This window comes from Lonchura striata, chromosome 3 (genome assembly GCF_050655825.1).
Source record: "Lonchura striata isolate lonStrDom1 chromosome 3, ASM5065582v1, whole genome shotgun sequence".
Taxonomy (NCBI): domain Eukaryota; kingdom Metazoa; phylum Chordata; class Aves; order Passeriformes; family Estrildidae; genus Lonchura; species Lonchura striata.
The window spans coordinates 3,644,689-3,662,229 of record NC_140705.1 but is presented as its reverse complement, the minus strand read 5'-3'; the positions used below and the strand labels follow the sequence as shown (position 1 = coordinate 3,662,229).

At 48.4% G+C, this 17,541-nt stretch overlaps 1 protein-coding gene across 1 annotated transcript in view; it reads right to left on the bottom strand.

Annotated features, from left to right (window-relative positions):
- Positions 1–512: 512 nt before the first annotated feature.
- Positions 513–17,541, bottom strand: part of BLK (BLK proto-oncogene, Src family tyrosine kinase) — a 44,320-nt gene continuing 27,291 nt past the window's right edge. The window contains exons 5-13 of the mRNA XM_085574379.1: positions 16,510–16,608; positions 15,351–15,454; positions 9,963–10,112; positions 9,171–9,323; positions 8,140–8,319; positions 7,535–7,611; positions 4,319–4,469; positions 2,395–2,526; positions 513–1,236 (exon numbers count right to left, since the gene is read on the bottom strand). Of these exons, the coding sequence (XP_085430505.1) occupies positions 1,028–1,236; positions 2,395–2,526; positions 4,319–4,469; positions 7,535–7,611; positions 8,140–8,319; positions 9,171–9,323; positions 9,963–10,112; positions 15,351–15,454; positions 16,510–16,608 (1,255 nt within the window). The 3' untranslated portion in view covers positions 513–1,027. The remainder of the gene's footprint in view (positions 1,237–2,394; positions 2,527–4,318; positions 4,470–7,534; positions 7,612–8,139; positions 8,320–9,170; positions 9,324–9,962; positions 10,113–15,350; positions 15,455–16,509; positions 16,609–17,541) is intronic.

Genomic DNA, 17,541 nt, shown 5'->3' with positions numbered 1-17,541 from the left:
CACTCCTGTGCTCCTCACACTCCTCCCATGTGCCATCTGTGCCCTTTTTCTTTGCCCTCCACTCCTCAGCCCAGTGAAACTCCTGACTGGAGACCAGCCTGAAGCCTCTTGTGGGCATTCCCCGGGGCTGGAGATTCACCAAAAACCAGGGAAATGTCATTTTAACCCTCCCGGGTCCGGTGCGGAGCCGCACCTGCCGTGCTGTTGTATCGAGAGTTTGTGCAGCGAAGGCTCAGCCAAGCGAGGAAGGGTTTTATTTCTGAAGTATTTTTTTTTTACGCGAGTTTTTGCTTCCCAAGAACCGTCCAGATTCGCTGGGAAGGAGGGACATCTCGCGGCCACACCACGAACATCTCTCCTGCTCCTCGGGCATCCCCCCATTCCCTCCGCGGGTACCACCTCAGCATCCCCCGCTCTGCCCGGGGAGCCCCCCGGCCTCTCCCTTCTCCTCCAGGGGCTGGCAAGGACAGGGGCTCGCTCACACCCTGACGCCTCAATAAAGAAGTGGGAAATCCTCGTATCCAGTTTTTTATTGCTGACTTGAGGCAGAGCGGGGCCACCACCTGGCGGGAACGCTCCAGAGCTGGCGTGGCCCAAGCAGGTGCGGACAGGACACGCTGCCACCCCTCCCGCGGCACGGAGGGGGTGTAGGATCGCCAGCAGAGTGGGGCAGCGATTCCTCACCCCTACACCACCACCCTGGCTCCCTCTTCTCGGAGCTGCAGCTACGGGGCTGAGGGGTTTTTCTCTATCCAGGTGGGTCACGAAGGAGTTTTCTGTCCTTCGTGTGCCAGAGGTGATGCCTGCCAGGTGGGCACAGCCCTCCGAGGCGGACGAGGCAGGAGCTGTGCCACCTCTCAGCCACCTCTTCAGTCTTGGAGACAACCACAGAGCCGGCAGCATCCTCCTCCCTCATGTCTCTGCTCATCGCCCATCTCCAGGCGCGGACGGGAGGAAGGGAAAGGCCGGCACGGAGCCACCGCCGGGTGGTGGCTGTCCTGCAGCGCTGTCCCCAGGAGCTGGCGGCTCACTGCTGCGGCTCGGGCTCGTACTGCTTCTCCGTGGAGGTGTAGAAGTCCTCGAGCACCGACTGCAGGTACTCGAAGGTGGGGCGCTCCTCGGGGTTGCTGCGCCAGCACTTGAGGATGACGCTGTAGAGCTCCCCGGGACACGACTCCGGGCAGGGCATGCGGTAGCCCCGCTCCAGGTTGCGAATCACCTCGGGGTTGGTCATTCCTGGGGGGAACACAGCCCAGCAGGAGTTATTCAGCGCCCGGGAGGGGGGGAAGGTCAGTGCTCCCCGAAGCTCACACCCAGGCAGGGCTGGAGGTGGTTCCTGTGTCTGGGAACCGTCCCTTCCTCAGGGTTGTGCTTCCCTCCATCCCTCTGTCGTCTCCTTGATTCCCCTCTCTAAGCTGGGCTTTGCACAGGTATAACCGAGGGAAGGAAAGGCAGCTTGTGGCAAGAGGGACATTGAGGGGCTGGAGCGTGTCCAGGGATGGGAACGGAGCTGGGGAAGGGATGGAGTACCAGGAGCAGCTGACAGAGCTAGAAAGGGGCTCAGCCTGGAAAAAAGGAGGCTCAGGGGGGACCTTGTGGCTCTGCACAACTCCTGACAGGAGGGGACAGCCAGGGGGGTCAGGCTCTTCTCTCAGATAACAGGAAATGGCCTCAGGTTGTACCAAGGGACATTTTGATCAGGTATTAAAAACAATTTCTTCATGGAAAGGGCTGTCCAGCCCTGACACAGCTGCCCAGAGCAGTGGTGGAATCCCCATCCCTCGAGTGATCTACCAGACACGTTAAACGTGGCACTTGGGGACACGGGGCAGTGGTGGCCTTGGCAGTGCTGGGTTAATTCAATGTAGAGGTCTTTTGCAACTTAAACAATTCTGTGGTTCTAAGACAGCTGTGTGTGTCTGGGCACACCTCGGTCGGTGTCCCCAAGCCTGGAGCAGCTCTGGGTGCTTGGAAGTGCCTGGACACTCATCCTGCATTCCCAGCACCCTGCACCTGCCCTGATAAGGGATCCTGTACCTTGATAAGGGATCCTGTACCTGGATAAGGAATTCTGTACCTGGATAAATGATCCTGTACCCTGATAAGGGATCCCGTACCTGGATAAGGGATTCTGTACCTGGATAAATAATCCTGTACCTGATACGGGATCCCGTACCTGGATAAGGGATTCTGTACCTGGATAAATAATCCTGTACCCTGATAAGGGATCCCGTACCTGGATAAGGGATTCTGTACCTGGATAAATAATCCTGTACCTGGATAAAAATCCTATACCTGGATAAGGGATTCTGTACCTGGATAAATGATCCCGTACCTGGATAAGGGATTCTGTACCTGGATAAATAATCCTGTACCTGGATAAAAATCCTATACCTGGATAAGGGATCCTGCCGAAGGTGATGATCTCTGTCAGGAGGATCCCAAATGACCACACGTCAGATTTGATGGTGAAAACCCCATAGTTAATGGCCTCTGGAGCTGTCCATTTGATGGGAAATTTGGCACCTGTCCCAAAGGAAACAAAGGGAAATAATTCCTGGAGTTAGAGCATCTCCCTCACCTGTCACAGGCACAATAATTCCCCAAATCCCTGGTTCCTTTGGGCTCTCAATTATGATTTTGTGGTCCTTCCTATGAGAGGAGCTCCAGCCCTTTGATTATCTGCACGTCCTCCTCTGGACCTGCTCCATCCCAGATTTGGATGGAATATTCAAAACCAGTTTGACAGATTTATTATGGGACAACAACTGTAGGATTTTATTCTGTATAAAACTTCTTTGGCTTTTGCCAAGAAAAATTGGATCAGATGATCCTTGATGTCTCCTTCCAACCTGAGACTGTTATTCTGTGAAATCACTTGTTAGAAGGGGGCTGTTTTAGCAAAAGTGCATAAATATTACAGCAAATATAAATCCCCCAGTCCTTAAAGCTGCATAGTTTTATTAAAACAAAAATAAACCCCCATTTTATTTTGTCCACCAAGTTCTTGCTTAACCCACTGTGGACAGCAATGACCATAAGGTTGCAATCTCAGTTTAGCTAAGAGAAAAAAAATAACCAACAGCAAAACCACCTTGATAAGTGGGAACTGATCATGTGACACTGCAAAGGAAACCACATTTTTATTTATATACATCCTCACAGGACTGGAAATCCAACTGCAGGGTGTGAAATAAGCGCCTCAATTGTCACACATCTCACTCTGAGTGACAAGGTTCAGAAATGCAATATATTAAGTGAGAATTGTTCAAAGCAGATAGAGGGGAGGTGTTATTCCAGAGCAAAGGCAGCTGGAAAAATGCTGATGGGAGCTGCTTTCCACTGGAAAAGCATCTCCTTTGGTTATTAACAGAATTATACTGATTTCATGAAAGCTTCTCTTAAGGATAAAACTGCCTTAAAAATTTGCAGCAAAGTCAAAATTTCCCTTCATGGCAGTTTCTGGATTGCATTTGGGATCTTTTACTACTCTGAAATAGTTTTGCATGTTGAAATGGGTATAATTTGTATCAAAAAGTATTTTGGGGACAGGAAATTAAAAGAAATATTTCTTATCTCATTAAAAAAGCCCACAAAAACTATTACGTTTCCTTTCCTCAGAGTATATTTTAAGGGAATTTTATCTCATCCTGAATCTAGAAGAAGACAGATTTCAAAAATTTGAAAATTTTCTGGTAAGTTCCACTTGCATGTGACTGAATTGTTTTATTTTAGTCACTTCTTCTGTTTTCCCTGATGCTCTGTAGAGTCCCTCTGCAATCTGAATGATTTGATCTCATGCCTGACCTCAGAGTCAGAGCTCAGTACAGGGATGACCTCAGAAGTCTTTTCCAAACTAAATGATTCCATGATTTATTGTTTTCTAAGTAGCCCCTCTGCTGCGGAAGGGACCTGATGTGGTCAGGGCTGGGTTTGCCTGGCACACCTGGAAGCTGCTGCTGGATCCAGATTTGTGGCTCCAGCTCTGCTATTTCCTTCCCTCTTGACTGAACCCCTGGGAAAACCTGGCCACAGGAGGCAGCCTTCATTACCAGAGGTCGAATTTCTCCAGCAAACACTGGAGGGGCAGCAGGACTCCCCCTAAAAGAACCAAAAGAGATTTTTTTCCCATTTCCCTCTGCAGTTTTCAGTTGGTTTTACAGTCCCCAAGCCGCGGATGTTTGGGTGTTTCTGTTTCTCCTGCTGGGTGCTGACAGCAGCAGCCACGCGGGCTCTGCTGCCCTGTGCCTGATGCCAGCCTGGTGTCCTGGCATTCCTGGGGGTGGGAGATAAGGGCAGTGCAGGGAAGGACACCCACCTTCCTGCGCCAGGTACTCGTTCTCGATGAGCCTGGCCAGGCCGAAATCAGCGATTTTGCAGCACAGCGTCTCCGAGACGAGGATGTTGGCGGCCCTCAGGTCCCGGTGGATGAAGTTCATGCGCTCGATGTAGGCCATGCCCTCTGCCACCTGGGAGGGGAGGAAGAGCCCATCTTCATCATCACCTCCCCATGGTATCTTGGTGGGTTTTCACCCGCCTTTGTAAAGCACAGCATTTTTACGTGATCTCTCTATGATCATAGATGTGCCTACGCTGCCCATGGATGGATGGATGGCCAGGTGGATCAGCAGACAGGTAAATAAATAGATATTGCACCTATACAGGTGCAGATATTCAGCTTTACCATCCTGAGCAGCCAAGTGAAGCAGTACAGAAGCACCACTCTCCGTTTTGCTCAGAAGTCACAGCCCTGAGTCGTGTCTGCAGCCAGAGCTGAAACCACATCACTGGATTCCCAGTTTCTGCCACAAATCCCTCCTCTCCATTGGGTATTTTAGTAATAAACATTCCAGGTTAAGTATGTGAAGAAAAAAAAAAAAACAAACACAAAAATCAAACTAACAAATCATTGAACTATACAATGGTTGGAAGGGACCTTAGGACATTGAATATCCTCTAATTCCAACCTTCTGTCATGGGCAGGGACATCTTCCACTATCCCAGGTGGCTCCAAACCCCATCCAACCTGGCCTTGGACATTTCCAAGGATCCAGGGGCAGCCACATCTTCTCTGAGCAACCTGTGCCACCCCACCCTCAGAGTAAAGAATTTATTCCTAAAACCTAATTGAGGCACCTGGTGTGTGATGAGCCTCTATCAATGACAGCAGCAATATTTCATTGATGAATGCTGGGGGTTGAAAAGGGAGATTGGTAGAAGGCAGAGATTGCCAGGTTGAGTCTCAGAGTTGGACTGGGCATTTATGGGGAAGGTGAATGGACGTGTGCAGCCTCTGCTAGAAGGGGTAGCGCCCATTAAAGCTTTTAAGTGCCTGTGGGTGAGGGCAGAGCAATTTTCCACTCCATGCAGATTCACATGAGCCTCTGCACTCACATGTGGTTTCGAACAGGATACTCACACATATTTCCAATGCTGCATTTCTAACCTGTGTCAACACCCCTCTAGTGCAAGGGCTGGTTTCTGCAGTGGAAAATGGAAAAACTGATGTAATTTCCTGTCCTGATGTTAATGAGATAGGACCTGGTTGCTTGGCCTGTTCCAGCCCAGAGTGTTTTCAAGCTGACCACAGGATCGAGTGCATCAGCCCAGGCTGCTCTAATTTTAACTCACACGGATGTCATTGGGTCAAAAACTGCACTCGAGAGAGTTGGGTGCCTGTTGAGCTGGGATGTCACCCCAACACCACGGATAAGCAGATTGCAAAATAGCTCCATAGACTGCCCTTTCCTCCTGCTGCTCCTCCCAGAGATACCCAGAGAATGTTTGAGTCCCTGCCCTGGGGAGGTGGTGCTGGGTTGGGAGAGGGAAGGATGAAAGTTGTTCTGCCAGTTGATGTCAATACCTCAGGGATGGGTAAAATCCTTCCTAGCCCATGCTGAGGATGATTTCTGTGGGTTTTGTATGACTGGGGTGTGGGGTTTGGTCTGTGTTCAGTTATCCTGGTCCTGCTGTGTGGTGCAGTTTGCCCAGAGAAGCTGTGGCTGCCCCACCCCTGGCAGTGTCCAAGGCCAGGTCGGACGGGGCTTGGAGCAACCTGGGATAGAGGAATGTGTCCCTGACCATGGCAGGAGGTTGGAATGAGATGATTTTTCAGGTCCTTCCAACCCAACCCATTCCATGATTCTATAATTCTGTAACATTGACCAAAATCTTTGCTCTGAGTCCCCCAGAGATTGCTCTGGTCCTGCACAGAAATGCATCTTGCCAATTTCTGGGGAATGCTCCCACTAACCCCAAGGGATCTGTAATATGGATTAAGTGGAACAAGGAATTAATTAATTAATTAATTATGGAATTAATAAATTCCTTATCCTCAGCAATTTAACACAAGCCACAGACTGGAATTTTCAAGAGAGGGAATGAAACAATGAAAGATGGAGGAAGGGAAGTGGAGATTTCAGGAGAGGAGGGAAGGAGGGAAGTAATTAAGTCAAATACCCTAAACAGGGAGCATGCATTTGTCTCTGTAACATCTCACAGACAACAATGATGAAGCTGCAGATATGGAAAATTTATCAGTAGTGAAGAGGAAAGGAACAGAAAGAGGTTCCTCTGCACCCCTATGGAAAGTTCAAAGTAAAAATGACAGAAGGTGGCACTGCTTTAAAACATTTAAATATTTTCATTCTGGTTAAAGCAAGAATGAAAGCATTTCACTATCATAAAACATCCCCTCAAATATTAAGACTATTCCAGTTGTTAATTTATTAGAAAGCAACTCTATATCAGGGCTGGAACCAGCAAACTTTGCACATTGTTTCCTCAAGTCCACTTTGGCAAAGAAGCTGAGTGATTTTATGGATAATTTCCATATTCAGCCTGATGCTTCAGGGTATTTTTTTTTTTTTTTTGCCAATATTTCTTAATTAGCCTAACTGTGCTCTGGATGAGCCACATTCTGTTAGCAGCTGCTAGGACCAAAGTGCAGTAATTTAGCCATTCTCATTCTTCATGTGGTTTCCCTAATTTTGCTCTATTTGTGTTTAGATGCACTTCTGGACTAAAATTTTAAGCTGCAGCTACAGCTATGAAGATTTGCAGCCTGAGCATGCGTAAAGGTTAAAATTTTGTTTTCCTAAAGAACAATATTCCCAGATTTGAGGATCAGAACATCCTTTATGCCTCATCATCAGAATGGTAGGACTGCTCCTCCTGCATTGGAAGTATCTTTGTTGAGATTTTTCTCCTTTTTTGTAAAAAGAAAAACATTTTTTCCCCTGCTAAGCAAGAAAGAAAAGCAAAATAAATAAAATCAGACCAAAACAAGTCCAACTACCCGCTAAAACCCCCCAGACTCCAGATCTCTAGCCCTGCACTACGCTGTCAGAGGGTTGCCCTAAGGACAAACCTGATATGCACATGGACCAGAAGGATGAGGAGAATCCCTAAAAAAACACACCAGGAGGAGCTGTTTTCCTCCAGGAAATCTTTGCTCTGACTGACTTCAGACTTGCAGGAATTTCACTGAGTTATAAAAACTCTTGGATCCTTTTCCCACCAACTGTTCACTGACCTGAGCAGAGATATCAATGAGTTTGGGGAGATTCAGTTGGCTCCCTTCTTCTGTCTTCAGGAAATCCAGCAAACACCCTGCAGGAGAGGAGAGACTGCTGTCAATATTCTGAATAAGTTATAATTTTTTTCCCCTGCTGCTTCTCTGAATATATGCAACAAATCTGCCTCCATCCTAAGGGAAATCTGAGGAGCCAGAATGGGTGTCCACTGCAGCATCTCCCATTAGGAAAGCTCCCAAACAGCCCAAATTCCCCTCTGTTTTGCACAGGTCTGTTACAAACTGCTGGGCATTCATCATTTAAACTTATAAACAAGAGGGGCAAAAGAAAGGACAATTTCACCATGAAGGGAGTAAAAACCTGAAACAAACTTCCAGTGAGAACTGTGGAGAGGAGAACTTTAAATACCCTTCAAATGGAGCATCACCACCATTTTTTCATCACCCAGAGAGTCTCTCTCTGTATTAGAATCAAACTTTTGGGTCACTTGCTTGCAGATTTGGTACAACCCCTCCTGCCCACCCTCATTCTGCATGGGAGCACTGGCCAGAACACCAAAGTGGTTCTGCAGAAGCCCAGCACGGAGCTCCAGGAGGGTTCTTACCATTGGCCATGTACTCTGTCACGATGTAGATGGGCTGCTTGGTGACCACGGCGTACAGCCGGACCAGTTTGTTGTGCTGCAGCTTCTTCATCAGGTTTGCCTCTGCCAGGAAGGCGTCAGGATCCATGCTGCCCTCCTTCATGGTCTTCACAGCCACCTTGATGTTGTTCTTGTAGTAGCCTGCAGGGAGATTGTGGTGTTCTGAGGAATTCTGGGCTCTCTGCAGGCTCTATGGGGTTGTGTAATAAGGAGCAGAAAACCACAGGAACATGTGGTAAATCCCAGTGCCAGCACGTGTGAGAGGAGAAGGGACACTCATGTCACAGCTGTCAATCCATGAGGCAGCATCAGGGATCGTCCCTGCAGTGAGCCCATCCTCACACAGCCCTCCCAGACCCTTTCTGGGTGAAATCCCTGGGACTTCCCACCAGCTGGGCTTTCAAAGCATCCAAATTCCACCCCAAAAGGCAGGACTGAGCAGTCAGCGCATGAACTCAGCCTGGTCCTGTCCACAGTCTCCATTTCCAAGGCAACCAGCAACCACAAAGAGGGTGGCAAAGGAAGCTGAGCTCCCCCCACTTCCTCTCCTGCTGATTAGCAGTAGGCAGGAGGGCATCAGGAGGCAGTAGGGATGGAGATTTGGGCTAAAAATGTGGAACAGAGAGGCAGAAAAAGTGGGAAAATGTCACCCAGGTACCCTACTGGGTGTGACTTGGGATCACTGGCATCACTACAGTTGTGCCCAGCATTCCCAGGATTCCCAGGAAGAATGAGTGCATATCCCAAGAGATGAGTAAATAGTGACTTCAACACCCAACCCCTGTGAAACCTTTGCTCAACTACTGATCTCTGCACACCTGAGCTGTCCAGTCCTTCCCAGGAATCCTGCAGCTGCTTCTGTGTGTGACCCATAAATTTGTGTTTGTCCATAAGGATCCCCGGAACAGTCTCGCCTTAGGGATATAAAAAAACTTTCCATCTCCTCTCTTAATCTTTTTTTTTTTCCCTGGAATGGGGAGAATTCCACTTACCCATCCACACTTCCCCAAACTGCCCACTGCCCAGCTTCTTCACGAGCTTCAGGGCCTCCCGAGGGATCTCCCACTCGTCCTTGGCCCAGGGTCTCTGGGGAACCAGGGATGTGCAGGGAGCTGTGAGGCGCTGGCACAGCCCATCCCCTCTCTCTGGATGAGGACAAAGAACAGGACAGTTCAGTGGGATAGCAGAGAAAACCTCCTCCACCCACACATGCCAGGAAAAATCAACCCATGGAAACCTCCACAACCACACAGGGAAGTGGTGGAGTCCCCAGCCCTGGAGGGATTAAAAAGCTGTGTGGATGTGGCACTTGGGGACATGGGTTAGTGGTGGCCTTGGCAGTTTTGGGGAGCAGTTGGATTCAGTGGTCTTAGAAGGCTTTTCCAACATTTATAATTCTATGATTTCATGAAAAGTTTCAGCCACGGGGATCAAGACACCCAGAATGGTCCCAATCAAAGAGGAAAGCTCAAAGGGAGCGATAGAGGAGCAAATTATCCTGCCCAGTTATTCCAAACCCTGCTTCCCATGCATCCCTCCTGCATATCCTGACAACATTCACCTCTTTCCTTTCCTGATGGGAGACACCCCCTGACTTTAGGGCTGGGGGCAGAGCTCACCCTTGCAATTCCCTAAGATGGAAACCAGGACATGGGTTCTGGTTGTAGGATCACGCCTGCCCCGTGTGAGCGGGTGGAGCAGCTGTCCTGCCTCCCAAGCCTGTCCTCCCTCTGTCCCCACTCTCCTCAGGGACACAAATCCACGAGGGAAGGCAGACAACTCACGGCTGTAATGATGGATGAGCTCTGGCAGGCTGGAGAAAGTCATCCTGGGGGAGATGTAGTACCCCCCTCCATCCAGGGAGCGGATCCTGTAGTGTTTGATGATGTCCCCGTGAGCAGAGGTGTTGTCTCTCACAGACAGGGAATAGGCATCTGGAGGAGGAGCAGAAGCAGCTGTGAGGACAAACTGCACCCCAGCCAGGGACCAGCTGCCTCCTCTTTCCATGGCTGTCAACAGCTCCAAACCAGCCCTGGCTGATGCCTTTCCAGGGCAAATCCCCCAGAATTTACAGCTTTCCTGTCTCCAAGGCAAGGGGAAAGGATAAAAGTTCATCAAAGCTTAATGATCCAGTCCAGGTTTCCTGGAGTAACACCTGCCTGTGCTGTGGCCTACAGCCCTGTGGAAGCACTGTGGGGATCAGCAGCACCTCTCCAGGCAGAGCAGTCGATGTTCCCCAGGTCAGGATGGTCTTTCCACAGCTCCATATTCCCACCTGAGCTCTGCTAACCTCAGCATCATGAAATCAGAATGGTTTGGGTTGGAAAGGACCTTAAATTTCATCCAGTCCCACCCCCTGCCACAGGCAGGGACACCTTCCACTATCCCAGGCTGATCCAAGCCCCATCCAACCTGGCCTTTGATACTTCCAGGGATCCAGGGGCAGCCACAGCTTCTCTGGGCACCCTGTGCCAGGACCTCCCCACCCTTGCAGCCAAGAATTTCTTCCTAACATCTAATCTAAACCTAACCTCTTTCAACCTAAAGCCATTTAAAGCCTTTTTCCTCTGGATCAAACATTATTAAACCTTGTGCCAAGCTCAGTGGCTCAGCTGCGGGGGTACAGAAGGTGGGTTCAGGAGAATTGTGTTGTTCAGCCACAAACTTGTGACCATGGCTAAACCAGATCTAGAGATTCCCAGCTGGAATCTTGTCCCTTTTGGCCTTCAAGGGATCTGCTCAGCCATCCACCACTCCCTCCATGAGAATCTAAACCAAGGCTGTTTTTCAGTGCACAAAAGCATCACTAGATGTTGCTGCAGAGCAGAACTTCCAGCCCGTGTCAGTGTGATTCAATGCAGCTTAGCAGTGGGGCTTTTCCCCCTCTGTCTGGATCATATTTCTGGAGTGAGTTGTTACAAGCCTGCTGGGCTAGTCTAAGTCTAATATGTCACCTGAGGTGATAAACTGCCAGTTTTGGATGTTTTTTTAATGAAAAGGCAAGGCTATACATGTTTAAAAGTGTGTATCTGTTTGTGCAGGATCATAAAAAGAAGAAGAGCCATCCACAGCAACTCTGAAACCCTAATCCTGCATGTGAAGGGAAAGTTCATTAACACAAAATCCTCACTGGCTGGTGTTTCTTCATCCCAGCACCAGCAGTTTTCCCTACACTGTGCCTGAAAACCATCTGCATTTATAAAAAGCAGAATAAAAGTAAAAAAAAAGCCACCTCTGTGGATATTTGCTCTGTTGAAGTGATCATAAATTTTTATAAGCAGAGTTTGGAAGAGTCTAAAGTTTTCCCAAGTGCCAGCAATCATTTTGATGGGACTCCCTTCATGCAGAGACCAGATCTGGTGGTGTAAAATTAATGGAAAAAAACTGATGGTTTAAGTGCAGAGCCAGGGAACCTCAAATCTGATGTGGTGCTCTCCTCAGCAGAGGAAGCTCCTCTGATCCTCTTTGCTTCACCATGAATGTCAGGCACAAGACAAATTGAGAAGCCGTTTTGATTTGATCAGCCCTGCAGCTCAACAACTGAGAAACAGCCCTGAAACATCTTCAATGGGGCAATAAAACCTCGAGGGAAAAGCAAAGAAATAGCTCTGATGGCTCCGCTGTGGTACCCACATGGCCCTAAGTTCCAAAATAATGATAATAAACATCAAGGCCAAAGGCTGGACTTGATAATGTGAAGTGATCTTTTCCAACCTAAATTATTCTGTAATTCTGTGAAGAATATGACATTGATGACAACGCCTATTTATTATTATTATTATTATTATTATTATTATTATTATTATTGCAATTAACTATTATTAACTTCCATTATTGCTGTCTAGGGTGATGTTTTAATTTCAAAGAGACTGAAATACTGCCCAGGCCAGGCTGCAGCCCAAGAGAGTTGGGCTCATGTGGCACAAGACCAGGAGGGTGCTTGGCATGCCTGGGACACAGCTTAGGGTTTGTGTGGGATTTTTACAGGGTGAGGACTGCTCAAGGAAGGAGCCAAACGTGGTGTGAAGGCAGCTGCACTGAGGTCAAATGATCCTGCAGAAGGAAATTCAGGAATTGATGACAAACACATCTACAGGGGGGTGTCTGGGGGCTGAGAGTCAGCAGGGAAGAGGAGACCTGCCCTTTTTGCCAGTGTGTTTGCACCCAAAATACTCTTTTCCCACAGGATCTCCTTTCCAGTCCCCACCAATCCTTAAACACCTTTGAAACAGAGACAGGGCCAATCTCTCAGCTGCCAGTGTTAATTCTTACCCTGTCATTAAGCTAATGACTGCATCTCAGCCCCAGTCACAGTTTAATTTGCTGCAGGGAGCGTGGTGGAGCTTCCCTGTCACCCTCTGTGGCCAGTTTCTGTTCCCCTGGGAGCTGCTGAGGCACTGAAGGGAAAGATTCAATTCTTCCTTCACAGAATCACGGAATGGTTTGGGTTAGAAAGGTCCTCAAAACTCATCTTGTTCCACCTCCTGCCAAGGACAGAGACACCTTCCACTAAACCAGGCTGCTCCAAGCCCCATCCAACCTGGTCCCTGCTCCCAGTGACAGCAGAAAATGAAAATCATTGACTCCTAATTCCCTCTGATTATATCCAGGATAGACAAAAGGAGTTCTTGCCCTTCAAGGGACATTCACCTGTTCTACAGTCCTGCACCACATCCTGGCAGAGGCCTGGGCTGGTAAAGGTCCAGAGTACAAAATTTATGGAACAATTCCTTCATCAAAAAGTTGACCAGCCCTGGCACAGCTGTCCAGGGCAGTGATGGGGTCCCCATACCTGGAAGGGTTTAAAAGCCACGTAGATGTGGCACCTGGGGACATTTCCTGCTCCTGTAGCTCTCAGCAGCCCTTAAATCCTTCCCAACGGGAAGGGCTGGAGCTGAGCTGGATGCAGAGGCTGAGCTCAGTGAGATCCCTCCAGCCAGCAGCAGAGATGCAGGAATCCCGCTGGGAGCCAGGAGCCTGTGGCTCAGCACAGCTGGGGAAATGTGCTCCTGCAGCTTTGGGATGATTGTTACTCCAGGGGGACTTTGTTTATTTGCAGCAGCTTCAACAAGGACAGTGCTCTGCCGATGATTTCACTGCTTCCCACACTGTCCCCATCTTCCCAGGATGCTGAATGTTCCTTTGGTGGACTCTGAGAAATGTTGGCTCTGAAGATTTGCAGAGTTTCTGCATCTCAAACCATGAGGAAAACAAGACTCTGCTCAGGATGGGCTGGGAATAGGTGCTGCTCCTAGTCAGGGTGCAGAACCCATCACTGGGGGTGCGCCTGAGACATCCCAGTATGAGGCAACAACCTCCCAGTCTAAGTCACTAATGGGATTTAACTCAGCCCAGTGCTTGTTCCTGATGGTCAAACTTTGCTGGTGATGTGCCAAGTGAATGAAAACACACGTCATGGGGACAGAAAACAGGAAAAAACAGTGGGGCTCTAAGGGCAGGGGTAATTCTATGGCGTTGCTCTGGACACCTCTTGGTGGGCCACAGGGTGCTTTACATCAGGGAATTCAGCTTCATGGCACATTTGGGAATTCAGCTTCATGGCCTGGCTTTGTCCTTTTCCTTTCTCTTTAGGGAGGATGAAGCTGTGGCTTAGATGGATCAAACGTGGTCATTCAGGCAGCCCAGAGCACAGGGTGCTCAGGTAGCAGCTGGGCACACAGAGTGATTCAGAGGATGAGGTGTTCAAAGGAATAAACCCCATATTTCATCCTAAACATCAGAAAAGGCACAGGGCAGAGACACATCTGAGCATTTGGGACTCACATGGGGCTTTCATAAAGTGGAACCTACATCTGCTAATGCAGAATATCCCACACCTCCTTGACAGCAGAGACAGGGAATAGAGGATCTGGTGATTTCTCCTTGGATTTCAGAACTCCACCACCTCTACTCAAGCCCTGTGTGACCAAGATCCACCCACACTCCAGAAGTTGGGGGCAATTGTCCTGAACAAGTGTAGGGAAAGGTGCGAGGAACATCTCCATGGTGGAAGGAAGAGATGCTGCCTTGGAGGCCTCCCTTGTGAATAGGAGAAAAAAAGAGACAAGAAAGGAAGAAGGAGATGCTACAGGAGGCAAGAGCCACCTGTAGAATGGAGGAACCAGACTGTTCCCTCTCTTACTGCTTGGCCTGGGCCTTTGGAAATATTTGGGAAAAGAAGGTTCCATATGGTTTCAGATCGGTGCTCCAACTCTCTATTGAACAAGTCACAATTGGACACCACAATCTTAGAGGTTTTCCAACCTAAATAATTCCTTGGTTCTGTTGGGAAGACACAAAGCACCTTTTTCCACGTGTTAAGGAAAGACTCCTGCATCCACTTGAAAGGAAAGGAGCAAAATGGTAGCAAGACTGAAACAGTTTCCTGAACTATTCCATGGATCTGGTTCAGAGCAGAACCATGGGACCATCATGAGCATCATTTCCTCTGTGCTGTAAACACACATGATGGCCCAGAGGAAGCAAGGAGAAAAAAGTAGGAAAGAAACAAGAAGGAATTCCCATGGGAAAACCTAAACTAACTTCCAGACTCTATGAATTAATAGCACAGAAGAAAGAAACTGAAATTACATGTTTTTATATTATGGTTAATAACTATATCCATTGCCCAAGAGGAGTGGGAACAATTCTCTGGCCTTTCCATCTTCACTGGATCATTTCTCCAAAAGTCAGACATGTTCATATGGAAGGAAAGTGGATGAAATTCATTTATCCTGGTCCAGTCACTCTCCTTCCAAAAGTTCTGGTTTGCATGAATTCCCCTTGCTACAGACAATCAGTAAAAACCTGTTTTCCCTGGGAAAATTACTTTTTGAAAACTCTGCAAGTTTCTGTTGCAAACAGGGGAAATATTCCTTCTAAAGTGTGTAGAAATAGCTTAAAAAAAAAAAAAAAGAGAGAGAGACATTTCCTTGTGAAAAAAAGGAAAAGAAAACACCTGAACTATTTTGGAAAATCTGCTTATTTGTGTTCCTGTGTCTTTGGCATGAACTCTGGTGGATGAGACAATCTTACCACAGCCAGAACTGCACAAATTTGTAGATCATGAGCAAATCTTTGCCCTCCAAAACCCAGCTCACTCCTAGAGCATTGGTGAAGGTTTTCCAAGCCTGGGCAACAACGAGGAATTACCTTTGCTCCACGGATCTCACCTTTGGTGGTTTCACTCTCACGGACGAGGAAAGAGCCAACTTTGTTCCCAGAAGACAACAGCAGCCGTTCAGCATCTTTTCTGCTCAGAGTTCTAAAATACCACCTGGAGACAGAAAACGCAAAAGCATGGCTTGAAAAGGAAAAACTCTTTAAAAAATGGAATTCTTCCCAGTTAGCTTTTTTTTTTTTTTTTTTTTTTTTAATCATTACACTGTGAAACTGAGGGTTGTTTTCATCAGCAAGTATTTTTTTTGTCTCCTGGAAAGTGGCAGTAATAGATTGTTTTGGATAGATTAACACCAGATTTGGGTCACTTTGGGCTTGTTTCACAGCCTGGAAATTCAGACAGTGTGGGGAGTAGATGGGGTGTGCAGTATCCCATACAAAGTTCAGGTTTTGGATACAAAGAGCTTTTGTGTCTCAGCCACATTTCTGTGCCCTGCTAAATGTTTGCTGAACTCAGTGATGGTTGGGTCCCTCCAAGAAGAGATTGCAGGTAGGACTAATCATTTAGAGATGAATGCCATAGAGGAGGATAACTCATGGAAAAAAAGTCTCCTTCTGTTTGTATTACAGGCAAAATAAACTTTTTTACTGTAGTCTTTCGTTTGGTTTTTCTTGCAAGGAGGCTACATCTGGGCTCATGTAAAGAACAGCACTGTGGGTCTGGGCTCTGGCACTCGGTTTTCTGTCCTGTTAAATTTTAGCTGTAGTCCCTGGCAGATCCAAGACCTGGATCAGTGCACCCAATCCAGAGATTCCCAGTTTATATACGGTACTGTCTTGGAAGGTGAAGACGTTTGAAGCCATTTGTGTGGGTGGAGTGGCCCAGTGGGATCAGAGGATGGTCCCTGGCACTGCCACCATAACCTTTCTGTTGTCACTTCTAAATCCTTGTTTTCCACAATGGGTACAATCAATAGTAGAGGAACTTTTGCCCACTTTCCCCAAAACAACCTCATCCTCCCTTTCCACAGCACCATGATGCTTAAAAACTTGTCCTGATCTTTTGGGCAGCATTGTTTGGGATGAGGGAAGCCCTCCTGCCATCCAGCCCAGCAGTGACATCTTTCTGCCATCAATAAAGCTCCTCCTGCAGTTCACTGAGATCCAGGGCACAGCATCCATGCTGACCTCTCATAAAGCTTTCCCACTTACTTTTCCTGTTCCAAGCTGTCCACTTGTGCCACGAAGTTGCTGGGGATGTATCCTTTCCTCCCACTGCTGAGGGACTTTGCCAGCCACCAGTCCCCCTCCCTGCAAAGGGAGCAGAGGAAAAGCTGTGAGTGCCCAGAGGAGGTTTTGTGACAAGCTGAGGCTGTGGAGATGTGGACTGTGGGGTTTGAGCACTGCAGATGGACTAGGATTCCATAATCCACTCTGCAGCTCCCTCTGGGCTCCCAGAGACCAAAACCAGGTTGGTGGCTGTTGGTGTTTCAGGGACTTGTGGAGGTGACAATCTCTCTCCATGAACGTGGAGCAACCACAGACCCAAACCTTTGCTGCACACCTCAAGTGGGACGAGGGGATCAGGGTCACTGGGTTTATTTTGTCTCCTGAACAGGGCATTGGGGTCCTTTCTGCTCCTTCCTTTGTACTCCAGACACCCCATCTTGCTGTCCCACTGCTGGCTGGGCCACCAGCCATGGCCCAAAGCCATCCCCATGCAGGGGGCTCTCTACCTCCTTGTCCCACATGTCCCAGCCCATGGCATCTGGGTGAGAAATGTCACCTCTGGAGGCCACCCCAAACCTCCAGCAGTCAAGGATGGAGCAGCCCTCCAAGGTCTGAGGGCCCCAAGCTCACCTCTGCCCTGGGCCTCTTCTATGGTGAGTTTGAGAAGCTGAAATGAAACCTCTCAAGTGTCTGGCTCAGTTCTGTCCTTTCCTCTGACTACACCCAACCCACATCCTTTGCAGAAGCAGAATCAGCACAAACACAGGACAGGAACTGTTTTTTCTTGTTGTTTTGTTGTTGTTGATGATGTTGTTATTTAAATGCTACTTCTGCACCCACAGGCACTGACAGGAAAGAGGGTCCCAGGACCACCCAGGCAGGGGCAGTGCCCAGCCCCAGAGTATCTGTGACCCATGGAAGTGTCACCCTGCAGAGAGGAGGGGGTACCCACAGCCACACTCTGGAGCAAAGCCAAGGCACAGGCTCAGCCTGGTCAGCTGCAAAGTGGTGGCT